Below are 16,678 nucleotides of genomic sequence, written 5' to 3'. Positions count from 1 at the left end.
GGGAGGAAAATAATTGGGTAATACAGCAAGCAAGTGTGCTACATACATACCTATCATGTCTAATAAATTCTACATCATGTCCCTGATGGCACTTCTTAATGCAGTTCACACATATGGCATTTCGATCTGTGGTGTTACAAGTGTGACATCTAAAAAGCAAAAGCTTACATTATTTTCCTTGATCATGTTATTTATTCAAAATACTGCAATTTGTTTATATATTACCCTATGGCCTTTGGCTTATAAGAAAAGAGGCCCCAAACTTTTGTGGTTCTAATCTAGTCTAATTCTGAAAAGGGACTTCAATGGAATAAGTGAATTTCCTATTTTGTGTCTTCTGAGGAAAACAATTAAGTTCCTATCAAGTCTTCACTGAATCAGTATGGGAGAGGGGGAGTCAAAACCCACTCATGGTGGCTGGGATATAAGGAACACTTAATGACAGCTTTACCTTGAAACTCCTAGGAAAACAGTATGTGTCACATTTTCAGTGGTATCAGTAGTTACTGCAGTATTACATTTTCCCATATTTTACGGTCTCAAACAGGATCCTCAAAGTAGATTAATCACAGAACTCAATGTGGACAATTAATAAAATTTTCAGTTATATTTTTCCATTAGCAAATACCAATTTACTTTCTTAGCTCATACATTTAAGGGAAAGCTAAATATGTGAGTTCTTGTCAGTTTAGAAAAGTAAATCTTACTCTCTCTCCCATTTCAAGACTCACAAATAATTTAGAAATATACCTGTAGAAATCATGCATGGGGTAGCTGGTGTAACTTGATATTTTATATAAACATTGGCCTCTACTAACAGCCTTTTCTATGGCGTCTTGATTGTTCATTATTTTGTTATCTGTAATAAAAAAAAAAGAAATTCTAGAGTATAAAGACTTAAGATAACAAATTACAAGATTATTTTAATAGAGTTTTTAAGAACTTCAAAAGAGGCTAACCAATGAAGTAAAAAAAATCGGCTAATAGAAATGAGTTTTCCTTGTACAAGATACTCCAACTATTTAGGACAAGTTGAAACAAAACTCTTTCAAAATAGTTCTCTTGAATTGCTGGTTAACTACTATACAGTGACAGAAAGTATTAAGTTACTGAATAACAATGGCCTCTGACTATCATCTTTTCATGGCATATTTAGTGCACTGTAGGCAGAACACAGACTCCAACATACCTTTCATTGTCACATTAACACCAGATGCTAAAAATAAGCCTCCAAACCGGTTGTTAAAAATCTGATTGCCTTCTAGTGTTGCAGTTGCATGATTTGTAATTTCAATACCTGAAGCAAAATTTACAAACAGCAGATGCATCACTTTATATATAGTTTCTTAAAAGAAACCTGAAATACAGCAAATATAGTGAACTACTTCTTTTACATAAAAAGTATATTAACTGTTAACATCGAAAGAAATAAATGCAAATGTTTATTTGAATTGTTTATAGTAACATTCAATTCACTTTCCACTGTTGATAATCCTCTATCCCTGCTAAAGGAATGATACAGATGGTTTGTAATTTACTTTTATTAATAATGACATTTTAAAATTTCTTTGCAAACTAAGAAGAAGATAGGGCCCAGAAATATGTGTAGGTAGGAGCTAGATGGTTATTTGGAATTATTAAGAGAAATCATCTTCACTGGCAAAAAGTTGAAATATATGCATGATACTTGGATTTCACTTACCAAGACTTAAAAAAACATTCTGTTTGTGAGGCCAGAGGGCTTGCATTTATCTGAATTTATTTCTAATGGTAGTACTAGCCTGTATTTACTCTATGCAGTTAATGATTCATAACTACTACTGAACTACAAGAGCAATATTATAAAGTTGGCTTAGAGTGGAAGAATCCAAAACTTGGATTAGGTGCTCTTATAAGCAATTGTTAACAGGCATTCAGCCAACTTCTGCAGCATACATTTGCACACCTTAGTTATTAAGCAAAAGAGATAATATGCCAAGAATCAATTTTATGTACAGAAAACAAGCTACAGGTAACAAAGGAAAATACAAACCTGCAGCAAATCCATCAAATATTCTGTTTTTCCTCAAGACTGGATGACTGTTAGTGCTGATGAGAACACCTGCTTGAGCATTCCTGAAAATATCATTTTCTTCAAGGAGACCTATAATAAAATATTTCCCCAGATTAAGGCTAATGCATACAGCAAATTTTACTAGCCTTTTTGGTGGTATTTAGGTTTTCTTTTAGTTTCTTATTAACTGGATTGTGAAATTCATAGGACTAATTTTTCAACTGAAAAGAAATTTTATTAGTAATTCATAGATATTTAAAGTAGAATTTAACCAAAAATTGCTAAAATTGGCAGGTAACCATTCTAACCAAGAAACTGAAGTTCCATGGTTGCAAGGACCATTTCTAGCTTATGAATCCCTAATGCCCTGGCACAAAGCTGATTCTTACTGAACACTGCTGAATTAAAATTAATTCCTTCGAAATATTTTTAGAACCTTTGCACTCTCCATGTTTTAGTTCAAGCCCTGATTCTTTCTGGCCGCTATCAGCATTCCTTGATCCATTTCTTTCACTCCAACCTCTCTTCTGCTGTTGTGTTTCCCACCACTCTATCATATCCCTTATCTGTATAAAAAACTACTATCAGAATAAAGTTTAAAATTAACTTGCTATTTACAAAAAACTCGGGGACTTCCCTGGTGGCGCAGTGGTTAAGAATCTGCCTGCCAACGCAGGGGACACAGGTTCCATCCCTGGTCCAGGAAGATCCCACATGCCATAGAGCAACTAAGCCCGTGCGCCACAACTACTGAGCCTGCGCTCTAGAGCCTGCGAGCCACAACTACTGAGCCCGCACGCCTAGAGCCCGCGCTCCACAACGAGAGAAGCCACTGCGATAAGAAGCCCATGCACCACAACGAAGCGTAACCCCCGCTCGCCGCAACCAGAGAAAGCCCGCGCGCAGCAACGAAGACCCAACACAGCCTGCATGCATGCATGCATGCATAAATAGATTTATAAAAAAGAGAAAAAAAAATTCCCCCAAGCTACTCCTCTGTCTCACTATATTACCTACACTCTGAATATACTATACATTTTTATCCCTAATGCCTTTGGTTTATATTATTTCCTCTTTCTGCAATGTCCTGTACTCTTTCTTCGGAATGACACTTCCTCTGGGAGGTTTTCAGTTTTCCTCCATCAAATTAATCATTAATTCTCTTCTGGCAGGATTACATAATGATTAAGAGTGGGCTGAGGAATGAGACTTCGCCTTCAAATACTGACTTCACCACTTCCAAACTCTGAATGGGCAAATTACTTACCTTCTCTTTGTCTCAATTTCCTTATCTGTAAAATGGGCATAATAGCACCTACCACATAGGGATATTATGAGGGTTAAATTAGTTAACACATGTAAAAGTACACAGTACTAAATAAGTATTAGTTAATATTACTCCTATAAAATCTTCTACTTATGTATAGTGAATCATATTTAGTTGTGTACTAGTGTTTCTCTGCTCCCTGAAGACATGAAATATGTTTTTATTTCTGTACATATTTGATCCATCTGTAGTAGTTCACAGTATTGACCTCTAAATTCCCTTTCCCCTAGAAAACACTATTCCAAGACCCTGCCTCTAATCTTGCATATGTCCACTATAACCTCCTCAAATACTATTGCTAAGATCTAGTCCAAACTGTACCGCATATATACAAAGCCTTTTCATTATACTGTATATATAAACAAAGCCTCTTACGATTTGGGCACTGCCCCCTTTTCCGGCCTCGACTTTCAGTATCCCTTGCCTTACTAAACCACTTTGTTTCCTTTAGACTTTTGCTTACAATGTGCCACTCCATTAGACTATAAACTTTCTGGATGTAGTACTGTTTTATTTACCATTTTATTTTTAGCATCTGTATCACAGTGTTTGGTACAGTGATGTTCAATTAATAAGTATGTACAGAACAAACGAAAGAATGAAATAACTATACTTTCTACACTTGGAATGGCCTTCAACCCCCTACCCCACAACTTACCAGTAAATACTCATTTTTCAAGATACAGCTCTTGATACAGCTCAAGATACAAATACACCTTATTTGTAAGGTGTTGGGAAGGGTTCTGGAGTGTGTTTCCTCATTATATCTTACAAAGAATCTTATCAGAGATAATGTCACTTACTGAATTACTAGATTATAAGCTCCTTGAGAGTCTATGTCATTAATGGAATCATCATTGTTTGGTGGTAGTAGTAAATTTTGTTGATTAAATCTTGGTGTATTAGAGTAATGACTAGCTAACCTTCTATACAAGATATGTATAATGCTGGGTTACTGATGTTTCAGGAATGGTGATAATTTGCATTTGACAGTCTCTCCCAGTCTCTCTTTATGAACAATTATGCCTTTGCAAGGGGCAGGAACTGTGAACTTTTGCCTCAATGTAAAGTGATTTGACCTTTATGGATACCAAACTGAGCACATCTTGGCTTAATTAATTCCATTCTCCAACGAAGACAGTTGTGAACAGGTACAAAGCAATCCTTATTTACTACAGACATTTATATATATTCACAGACCAATTAATTTTCCACACCTAGTTCCATAACTTGACTTTGAAGTTTATTATAATCATATCACTATCCTGAATAATAAAAGGTCCAGAGAGAGGGTGTAAACAAATTCTGCTACCTTAAAAAAGCCTCGCTAACAAGTGGCACACTCAAGGTGGCTTGAAGGAAAAGGAAAATTCTGTAAACATTTGTCTCCTTTAACTCTAGGCACTAACCTCCTAAACCATCTTGAGACTTGATAAGGAAAAAGACTGTGATTCCCTCATTTATAACATATTAAATGGCAATTTCATTGATCATTAAAGATATGGAAGAATAATGGAAAACTGGGTTTTTTACTAATGCAAAATTAACAACAATACCTCGACCCCCATTAAATATACAGATGCCACCATCTCTTCCATCATGGATTTTATTTCTTCTTAGTGTAGGATTACTATCTGTCTTAATCCAGACTCCAGCCATTGCATTGTCAAATATTTCATTGTCTTCTATACAACCTAGACCTATAAATGCAAAAATTTAGGTTTTGTTATTTAGAAAGTATATTTCTAAAGACTAATAGCACCAAGAAAAAAAAAATTAAAAGATTAAACATACCAGAATTATAAACTAGAATTCCACCATTTTGTCCTCCCCAGATTTTGTTGCGTCTAATTTTGGGGTTGCTTCCAGTCCTATGGATAGAATAGAAAATAATGCCATTTCAATTGCTTCTACTCCCACATCCCATGTTAGATAACAGTAGGAAAACCCACATTAAACATATTAAGAATTAGCTAAATAATTAAGCATCACCTTCAAGATGCTCTGAGAAGCCTGTCAGTAAAGAAACTGGTTTAATTTTGCTTAATTCTATTTCCCACAGAACACACTTAGCTATAGATTATGTTATTACTATAGAGTCTCCTAATACGTAAACTAAACTGAGGAGGTTAGATTGAGTAACTTTTATTATTATATACTCCCCTCATATATAAAATAAAGGACTGAATTATATGATCAGGAGTACGACAGTTCCAAACCAAAAACTGTTAATATACAAGAAAGAGGGGTGTAAGAACTATTAATTTTGCGGAAATAGCATAAAAACAGAAGCTCCCATTTAATAAGCCAGGTACAGCATGTCAGGTGCCATTGGCTGCTGTCCTCAGCCAGTCTAAGAAAAGTTATATTCTGACAATTTAAGCCATGCTTAATTGCTTAGCTTTAACTCTTACTGTTTTTCCTAGACACCTGACTACTATAATGGGGTATGCCATGCCTACCCCACATACGCACAACTCCCTCCCCAAAGAAAGCCAAATATGAAAAACATTTACCTTATCTGAACCCCTGAATACATATGATTATAGATATCATTGTCCTCTAGTACTCCATGTCCATTGTCATAAAAATAAACACCAACCTAAAATTTAAAAAAGATTTTTTCAAATTAAAAAAAGTGTTTACAAAACAATATATTTCCCGAGAGTCTAACATAATCTTACCTGCTTGCCACTGTGTATCCTGTTTCTTCTCAGTACTGGAGTGCTGCCAGTTGTCACCCAGACCCCAGCCAGAGTATTACTGTAGACTTCATTCTCTTCTATTACGCCTTGTCCTTTCTCATGCTAAATAAAAGTTACATTGATTTACAATATGTATCTTGTATAAGCCAAGTAGTTTATAGTGTATTCCCTCTTTTAAGACGGTTGTGACCAAAAAAATCTCAATTTTTGTTTTTTAATCTGAATAAGGAGATAAATGGATAACATTCTTTCACATAGCCTCTACCTAAGTTTAAGCTCTCAGAGTTTTTATACTGTTCTTTATGTGGTTTTATACTTTTAAATCTTATAGTAAGAGTAGTAGCATTCAATTTTGTTTAACAAAAAAACTTATTTTATTCTAAGATATATAACAAACTGAAGATCCCTCACTAGGAAGTTAATAGTTATTTCAACTTATCACTGGTGAAATCACTTCAAAACAAGGTTCAAGTTACTAAAATTTTTATTTTTAGAAGATTTAAGACATGAATATTTCTAGAACTGTGAATAAAAATTAGAGTCACACCTGGCATTATACAAGGACCTTTCTGAAATTCCCTTACGTTTTCTTACTTGAGTAACAGTTTCAGATACCATGATGACAGAAGACGTAGGACTAATACATAGGTTTTTAAACTTTTGCAAGATGCTTAAATTATGTTTCAATATAAATTCAAATGTTTAGCTTTTTCAGAAGATAAAAATATTCAAGTCTAGTATTATTAATATACTCAGTGATATTATGATTTTACTTAATACTTCTGGAAAATTTCAGAGACTCTTACAGTAGTCACATTGGCAAAATCCCAGTGTAACAAATATAACTCAGACTGCCAACCAGTTGTTGTTATGAGTTCAGCCCGTATTGCCAATTATAATTAGAAGCTTTTAAGTCATTCACACACTGGCAGAGAGAAAAAGTTGAATATGGCCTACCTAAAGGTAGACATAATTCTGCCCTCACCCCCTTTTCTACCCTGATTTTGACGAATGAGATTCTAGAACTGTATTCATTAACTTACCACATAAATTCCACCATGCTGGCCATCATGAATTTTGTTATGTCGAACAATTGGACAACTGTTTGTCCTAATCTGAATTCCTGCTAATGCATTGCCTATTTAAAAATAAAAGTTACAATATCAACATATGGAGCCTAATGGAATATAGTAAGAGCACAATTCTGTGAAATATGTCATATTCAGAAAGATACTTATGATCCATGAGCATTCCAAGACAAAACTAAGGGAACTAGGAGTGTAAGAAGATGCAGAAGGACTGTAGGCAGTATAGATATAGTGGTTAAGATCAAAGACTCTAGAGCCAGGCTGTTAAGTTTTGAATCCTGTGTAACTTTGAATAAGTTGCTTAACCTCTTGGTGCCTTTGTTTCCTGATCAGTAAGTGGGGATATTTAATAGTGTCTACTTCACAGGGCTGACGTAAATATTACATGACTTAATTCAGGTAAGGTGCTCAAAAAAGTGCCTGGCACTGAGTAAGCTTTATGTAAGTATTATCCAGTAAGTGTTAGCAAAAGAGGAAGCCCAGGAACAGATCAGTGTCTAGCACATAGATACCTAATAATTGTTTGCTGAATTAATACCTCAGAAGTTTTAATGAGGAATAAGGGTTTTCCCTTTCTAATTAGTACCGAAGTGTATTAAACTACCACAGAAATAATTTATTAACTGTTAAACAAAGGAGTGAATCTAAGGGAATTGTAGATACTCTGTGAGACTAGGGTCTTAAGTTTTATTTTTATCCCTGGTATGTAGAATACTGCTTAGTACTTAGAAGGTACTCAGTAAATGTTTGTTAAGTGAATAAATGTCACAGAATAATCTTTATTGAGAATTTAAGGAAACTGGATCAGTTCTCCTACTCAGAACGTTTCCAAGTGGTCCTTTTGCTAATGTCAGAAACACAGGCCAAGCTCTAAAATTTTATAGAACAAAACCACATGCTTACCATAAATGTCATTTCCTTCAATAAGGCCTCGTCCATCACCAAAGATGTAAACTCCACCTTGATTTCCATTAAATATAGAATTGCCCCTATAATTATGTGGAAAAAAACCCAAAACACAAAAAAGCATCTATTCAGAAAAGCTTGCTTGTTTTATACAATAATCGTAAGGCCACTCATGTTTGTGTGACCTTAGAAAATTATTTAACATCTATGGGCCTCAGTTTCCTAATCTATGAAATGAGGGACTAGGTGATTTCCCTTCCAGTTCTTTCTAAGACTTAAAGCTTTGGAAAAGCCACCTAGTATTTGAGACGAAATAGCATTCTTAAAAATTCACCTCGGGCTTCCCTGGTGGCGCAGTGGTTGAGAATCTGCCTGCCAATGCAGGGGACATGGGTTCGAGCCCTGGTCTGGGAAGATCCCACATGCCGCGGAGCAACTAGGCCCGTGAGCCACAACTACTGAGCCTGCGCGTCTGGAGCCTGTGCTCCACAACAAGAGAGGCCGCAATAGTGAGAGGCCCGCGCACCGCGATGCCGCGATGAAGAGTGGCCCCCGCTCGCCACAACTAGAGAAAGCCCTCGCACAGAAACGAAGACCCAACATAGCCAAAAATAAAAATTAATTAAAAAAAAAAAAAAAAAGATTCCACATCTTCCCCCAACGTTGGCAAAAAAAAAAAAAAAAAAAAAAAAAAATCACCTCAAAAGAGCTAATCCAGGGAATTCCCTGGTGGTCCAGTGGTTAGGACTCTGCGCTTCCACTGCAGGGGGTCTGGATCCCATCCCTGGTCAGGGAACTAGGATCCCACAAGCTGCGTGGTCAAAAAAACAAAACAAAAACAACAACAAAAAACCCAAAACCTATTAAGATTAAAAAAAAAACAAAAAAGCTAATCCATTTAAAAGAACTTTTCTTAGCTCATCTATAAACATTTGCTGAATAGTAATTAAGATGGCAATCACATAATCAACTTTTATAAAGCTAGTGGAAAAAAATTTGACAAAAATAATTCATGGTCTTTGATTAAATTATAATAGCTCTGTTCTACAGTCTTAGCCAGTGCCTTTAAGACTGGATCTGTTTGTTTCCTTACTGTGGCCAGAGGAAGTGGTAGGAACTATTAAAGAAAGGTGACAGCTTGAAGTTCTGACTCTTTGTTATTCTTGGTCTCTCTAAGTATCTTTGAGATAATTAATTTCCTGGGTTATTCTATCTGCTGACTCTCAGGGGAAAAAAAAAAAAAAGGTCATTCAGATTTCAAGGGAAGATCACAGCCCGATTTACTCATCTATAATGCAGTTTGATGAATTTAAAATAAAAATCACAGCATTTGCAATTTTTCATAAAAAGTATCTTACATGGTTTAGATCAAGAATAAAAAACAAACAAAACACCCCAAAATAAATGCAATAGCTATGCTCATTCAGATGCACAGACTTTTACTAGGAAAATCTATTTTATAGTAGTCAGGTGTCTAGGAAAAACAGTTAAGAGTTACAGCTAAGTACCTTAACTTTTCTTATAGCACAAAACATAAAGTGAAAACATAATTTCCATCCATAATTATATATAAATACCTTATTGTTGGGTCACTATTTGAGGTAATCCATACACCTGCAAAGTTGTTTGCATAGATTTTATTTTCAATGAACTGTCCTCTTCCTTTTTCATGAACATATATTCCTCCAGTCTGCCCATGATGAATTTCACATCGAACCACTGTGGGGTTAGCATAAGCTTTTACTTCAAAGCCTGCTATCCTGTTTCTGTGTATGTTGCAACTTTCAAAGTAACCCTGGAAAATACAGAAATTAAACCTGTAGGTAAAGCTACTTTCCAAAAAGAAATGACATTAAAAAGCCTTTTTAATGTATACCTCAAAATTTAGTATCAGAAATGTTCAAGAGTTAAGAATGAAACATAGACAGATATATACTAAATTTCAAATGATGCATATTTTAAATGTTTTAGTAAAACAGAGAACTATAAATTCTCTAATTAATGTGAGTATATTCAAACCCAGGAAAGAAAAATAGGGAAAGATTTATTCGATAAATGGAAATAAATACCATTACCAGTAAGAATATATATCCTTCAACAAAAAGTTTATTTAAGTACTAAAGAAAATAAACTCTCATAGCCTTAAAAATGTCCCAAGAAATCAACTTCTAAAAAGGTGACCCAAGGACATAATCAGAGACTACAGAAAAAGACACACAAAATAATGTTCCTCTTAGCCCAATAATAGGGAACTAGCTCAATAAAATGTTGTGAAGGCTTATGTTCATGTTACACATACTATCATGTTAAATGAAAAGAACAGTATATACTTCAAGATAGACTACATTCAGTATGATCTCAATTGTATCTGAAGAAAAACAACTTGAAGGATGAAACAAGAATATGAGCGTGATTAAATGAGTAGTGGTATTATGGATACTTACTGTATCCTTTATATTTCTCTAAATTTCTTAAATTTTCTATAACAGATAAATTTACTTATTTTCTAGTGAGGATAAACGTTACTGTAATACTGATATCCTAAATTCTAAGACTCAATCAGACTGAATGTTAGAGGAAAAAATGAGATAGTTATAAGATGGCACTTCTAAAAGCCATTTCATCCTCCTTGTCTATCTCCCTTCAAAAAGTGAACACGTTCTCCTCTCTTTAAATTCCCTTTAGCACTAAGTATTTTCTTATGCTACTTCCAGGTACTGCCTTGTACTGTATTTGCCATATCCATTTTTACCTGATCATAAGCTCCTGAAGAGAAAGGACTACACTAACTTCTGGAGCATCTATATAAAACTTTACACATGGTAAGCACTCAAGTAGGACTTTTTGCCAAATTCAGTAGAGGTTAAAACAGGATGTAATTCTGAGTATTCTAATACACTACATATTTAACTCTTTAAGAAAATGGTTCTCTGAGAATAACATTTAGAAGTAGTTTTCAGGTTTCATTTTCCACAAATAAAGTACAAATCACTTATAACTTACCTGTTAACATATAGGTTATAATCTTATTCTTTTAAAAAAAATTGGGGGATTGCATCAAAAATGGCTTCTTAAAATATAAAAAAGTTTTTTCTTCTTTGATTTTATACCAAATAAAAATGGATGGACACCAGGTGTATGTATATAGACTACTATGGCAAAACTGAGCATCAAAGAAAGAAAAACAAATTCTAAAAGAGGCTAGACTGAAAGAGCTTAATGTCAGACTGGAACAATTCAACATTTCTGGTATTTTCATCATTGAGAAGGGAGTGCAACTTGTCTCTCTCTGCCAGGAGTTGCATGACATGTCTGAATGGTAAACTTGGGAGAGAATAAACTGAGTATGCTCAATTCAGCTTCACCCTTTTCCTCATGGAAATGAGCTACCCTTAGGGAGCATGCCTTCTGTTACTACCCCATGAACATTGCCTGTGAAATAAGCCTATTTCATTTTGGGATTCAGTTAAACAGACTTATTTGGTTCTCATTCTATGTTGTATCTTCCGATTTAACCTCTAAGAGTAATGAAGTTGATATTTCAGCCTCTTCATGGTACTTCATGGCTTTGATTTTTTTTTTTTTTTTTAAGAAATCCAGTTGGGATTTTTTTTTTTAATTTATTTATCTTATTTATTTATTTTTGGCTGTGTTCGGTCTTCACTGCTACGCGCAGGCTTTCACGAGTTGCAGTGAACAGGGGCTACTCTTCGTTGCGGTGCGCGGGCTTCTCACTGTCGTGGCTTCTCTTGTTGCGGAGCACGGGCTCTAGGCTCGCGGGCTTCAGCAGTTGTGGCACACAGGCTCAGTAGTTGTGGCTCGTGGGCTCTAGAGCACAGGCTCAGTAGTTGTGGCACACGGGCTTAGTTGCTCTGCGGCATGTGGGATCTTCCTGGCCCAGGGCTCAAACCCGTGTCCCCTGCATTGGCAGGCCAATTCTTAACCACTGCGCCACCAGGGAAGTCCCTTTGATTTCTTAATTTGTTCAGAATGTGGCAGGAAAACGTATGCTATTTACTGGGCTTCCATGAAGATTGCAGTAACAGGCACTGTCATGTCCTGGCTATACTAGTTCAACATATAGTACTGCAAATATACTTTGCTACAGTATACCTACTAAAAAATTTTCAAATGCATGGATGCTCTTTCTCTGTTTTCTTTCTTTTTTTTCTTTTTTGGCCACACTGCACGGCTTGCAGGATCTTAGTTCCCTGACCAGGGACTGAACCCTCGCCCTCAGCAGTGAAAGCGCAGAGTCCTTACCACTGGACCACCAGGGAATGCCCTCTCTGTTTTCTTTAGGTTTCAATTTTGCACACCTAGGAGAGTCAAATAGATCCACTAGTTTACTAAGGCAAACAGCAGCCCCCCTCTCTTCATTTTCCCTTGTCCAGAGGCCCCCATTATAAAACCTGCTCTAATCTGAACTGGTTGCTATCGTCATAGGCACATGGTCATTTTACCATACTATAATTTAGATTAGAGGGTAAAAATGTCCCCTAATTCCATCAGAGATGGGAGTTCTAATCTGTAGTTTTTGTTTTAAGGTAACTTTCAAGAAAAGAAAGTAGCAAAATTTTTTTGAAAAGAAAAAAATTTTTCCTTCATGCTCTTAAAACCAGAAGCCTCTTACATTGCTACAACGGTGCTTTTATTACATTCAGAAAGAGAACAATTGATTGACTTATAGCTTTATAATATCAGAAGAAAACCTATCTATTATGGATTAAAGGATTCAGTTAATGTAATTTTGCTTTAAAGCACATTTAATGAAATGCATCTGTTTTGTTAAGAAATGCCTTTAGTGCAAAATGGTCTAATAATACAGGACTGTAAGTAGAAAACTGAACTCTACTTTGTCTTTTAAGATGCAAACCACAAAAGCTCCAATATAAATATAAAACTCCAAAGGCACAGACATTTTACCGGACTACCCCATATTATAAAATGATTTATTTCCCTATCAGAAGATACCAGATTGCTAAGAGCTTCTTCTATATTTTAAAACAAGAGGTTGTTAACTTTTCAGCACAAGCATTTCTAAATCTCTGCCATATACACTACAATAAGTCCTTGAAAATTATCATTCTCTCAAGTTACAAACTTAACACTGATATAAAAATAAAAGGTGAGATTAAGTATTTTTTCATTAAAATTTTTTGAAGTGAAATAATCTTTCTTAAATATGATAGGGTGAAAGGCATTTAAGAGTTTCTCTTAAAACTCTCCAAATAAAACAAAAAAATGAATGAAAAGTAAAGAGAAAAAAATATGCTACCTTCATTGAAATAAATGTCTACAACCCCAAACTATAATCAATCAAACACTTGCCAAATACTGTGATATCTGGATAAGGAAGAATAAGGTGCTGAGAGCAAATGTTACCATACACCTTTAGCAAGGTATGTTTCCCCAAGTAACTGTACTTTTTTCTTTTTTAAATAAATTTATTTTATTTATTTATTTTTGGCTGCGTTGGATCTTCGTTGCTACACATGGGCTTTTCTCTAGTTGTGGAGAGTGGGGGCTACTCTTCATTGCGGTGCGCAGGCTCTAGGCGCACGCGCTTCAGTAGTTGCGGCTTGTGGGCTCTAGAGCGCAGGCTCAGTAGTTGTGGCACATGGGCTTAGTTGCTCCGCAGCATGTGGGATCTTCCTGGACCAGGGCTCGAACCCGTGTCCCTTGCATTGGCAGGCAGATTCTTTTTTTTTTTTTTAACATCTTTATTGGAGTATAATTGCTTTACAATGGTGTGTTAGTTTCTGCTTTATAACAAAGTGAATCAGTTATACATATACATATGTCCCCATATCTCTTCCCTCTTGCGTCTCCCTCCCTCCCTGGCAGGCAGATTCTTAACCACTGCACCACCAGGGAAGCCCACAAGTAACTGTTCTAATAAGCAAGCCTAGCCAATGATCTTTTACTAAAGTAGTGAGAGCTAGTGTCCTGAACAGAACACAGGAGAGGAAGGAAATACTCCCATAGTAATATTTTCATAAAAATAATTTAGGCACAAGAAGTAAACCTGAAGAAGAAATACACTAATGTGCAATTTCTATCATCTAAAACTTGTATTTCCTATCGAAGGGGGACTATCCGAAGTAAAGTGAAATGAAAGGAGAGGAAAACCATATTTCTACAGTCTGTCAACTGTCAATCTGAGTTAAGCTCATAAACTTAGCATAAATGTCTCAAAAATTTTAGAGCAATTTGGCACTGTTATGATATTTTAATTTTACTTTATGAAAATAACACTCTGCAATAGATTGAACATTAAACAACAAAAAACAAAGAATTGGGGAACTGTAAACACTGATAGAAAAATTACTTTTAGCAGTGAGACTGGCATTGTTATGTAAAAGAAAAAGAAGGAATCCCATCTTTTAAAGAAAGACATATATGCTGAAATATTTACAGATGAGATGATGATGCCTGGGATTTGCTTCAAAATAATTCAGAGTAAAGAAGAAAATAAGCAATGTATGAGGAGGTACAGATGAAACAAAATTGACCATGAGCTGAAAGTTTCTGAACGTGGAGGATGGATACATGGGAATTCATTATACTATTGTCTCTAATTTTATATATGCTAGAAGGATTCCATAAAACAAAAATACATTAAAGAAATCAGAGATGAAAACCACATTGGAAACAAAACAGAAAAGAGACAAAACTATGTAGACATAGTAAGATTTGAGGAAATCACACAAAATTTAAAGGAAAAGAACAAAACAATACAGAGCAATGTAAGTAATAGAGAAAACAGCCAAGTTTCTAAAGAAAGGAACATATGGACGGAAAAACAGTAAAAATTAAAACAACACAACATTAACAACAACATATGGATACTGAAGTAGAAAAGCAAATCCCACCAGAAAGAAAAAAAAAAACCCAGAATGATCTCAGACTTCTCAGTCACACTCAATTCTAGAAATATAAAAATGACTACACAATTCTGAGGGAAAGAAAGTATAATAAAAAACTGTATACTCAGCCAAGTTAAAAGGTAAACGGTAGGCATTCTCAAGTGGCAAGAATTCAAGCTACAATACCCATAAGCCTTTCTTTTAAAAATAAAATCAAAACGGCTACATGACAAAATAGCCATACCAAGAATGAACCAAAATTTAAAAATTCAGGAATGGAAAAACTGTGATAAAAGGACTGAAGGTAAATAAATATAAATACAGTCCAATAACTGTAGGAATGTAACTGTTATAAAGCTTTACAAAAGAAAAATAAGAATAAAATGATGGAGTAGAAATGGGTTGAAATATAAAGTATTTTCATCATTTTTCAAAGGGGGAGTTCACACTATTCAAAGTTTAAACATGCAGTTAACAATGACAAACTCTAGTCATACCCTTTAAAATTCTAGGGATGTCTTTTACACTGGGCATGTAATATTTTAACAAAAACATTAATTTCTTTAAAATAAAAAAAGTAAAAATTGTTTCATGATTCATTCTTGCCAATACAGGAGTTTAAATTCTAAGTAGGTCATAGACAAGGAAAAGGAAAGACAATTTCAGAGAACAAACAATAAATATGAATATATATAAAGATAGAGAACAGTACAGAAACTAGTTTAAATGTTTATTCTGATGTTCTCTGAAATTCTATAAAAAACAAAGTCAAACTTTAAAAGGTTAACCTTAGTGATGTCATCCTACCAATCATGGGCAGCCGACACAAAGAATACTTGGAATGAAAGAACATTCTACCAAAGGATTTTAAAGGATTGTATCACAATACTAAAACAGATGAGAGAGGCCCAAGATATGCTTTATTTCCATCCTTCCTTTATACATCTATAATACCTTACAAATCTCTTCATCAATCCTTAATATATATATATATCTACAGGACTGGCTAAGATTTGCTTTTTAAAAAAGTTATAAAATTTATAAACCTAAATCTATAAAAAGTAAACTGTATTGGGGGGGGGTGTGAAGAGTAAATTATTATAATGAATTTTAGTAACTGACCATCAGCATTAGGTCTTTTAAAAATGCGGAAATTTACTCAGGTTAAAGTTATTTTGGTACCTCAAATCATTTGTGAATGAGACCAGAGGCATGCATAAATATGATACTTGAATTGTAGGTAACTCTGGGGTAAAGTCTAAAGGCAACACAGGCAAAGAAATATTAGCGTAGTATAGTTCCATTACAAAAATGCAAGCTCCATTTAGAATTCCACTTAAGAATTATTGTCAGAACTTCTCTGGTGGTCCAGTGGTTAAGACTCTGTGCTCCCAACGCAGGGGGCACAGGTTCAATCCCTGGCTGGGGAACTAAGATCCTGCATGCCACACAATGTGGCCAAAAAGTAAATTAATTAAAAATAAAAAAAATTTTTTTTAAAGAATTATTGCCAATGCAGGCGGCCCTCAAAGGGGCGGGGAGGCAGATTCTCAAGACTGTTATGTTTTGATAACCTCCATACCTTTGCCCAGACTCCCCAATTCCCAAACTCCCCTCTTCCCCACTCCTTGGAAAAAAGAGCTACAATTTGCAAAAAAATGTCAATTTTTAAATTCTAGCTGGAGAAGGGCAAGTGGTCATCTCCACTGTGCTTTCTTATCTACAGGCCC

General features: G+C 35.1%; 1 protein-coding gene across 2 annotated transcripts in view; it reads right to left on the bottom strand.

Moving 5' to 3' along the window:
* FBXO11 (F-box protein 11) overlaps window positions 1–16,678 on the bottom strand; it is a 100,004-nt gene that overhangs the window by 1,367 nt on the left and 81,959 nt on the right. For both annotated transcript variants that reach the window (XM_082358046.1, XM_082358045.1), the window contains exons 12-22: window positions 9,657–9,874; window positions 8,077–8,162; window positions 7,129–7,223; window positions 6,065–6,187; window positions 5,897–5,982; window positions 5,175–5,251; window positions 4,937–5,080; window positions 2,033–2,143; window positions 1,190–1,297; window positions 751–859; window positions 51–149 (exon numbers count right to left, since the gene is read on the bottom strand). In XM_082358046.1, coding sequence (XP_082214172.1) covers window positions 51–149; window positions 751–859; window positions 1,190–1,297; window positions 2,033–2,143; window positions 4,937–5,080; window positions 5,175–5,251; window positions 5,897–5,982; window positions 6,065–6,187; window positions 7,129–7,223; window positions 8,077–8,162; window positions 9,657–9,874 — 1,256 coding nt within the window. The remainder of the gene's footprint in view (window positions 1–50; window positions 150–750; window positions 860–1,189; window positions 1,298–2,032; window positions 2,144–4,936; window positions 5,081–5,174; window positions 5,252–5,896; window positions 5,983–6,064; window positions 6,188–7,128; window positions 7,224–8,076; window positions 8,163–9,656; window positions 9,875–16,678) is intronic.

This window comes from Balaenoptera borealis (assembly GCF_965194805.1).
Source record: "Balaenoptera borealis genome assembly, chromosome: 15".
Classification (NCBI taxonomy): Eukaryota; Metazoa; Chordata; class Mammalia; order Artiodactyla; family Balaenopteridae; genus Balaenoptera; species Balaenoptera borealis.
The sequence above is the reverse complement of the archived record's forward strand: the minus strand, read 5'-3'. Positions and strand labels throughout refer to the sequence as shown.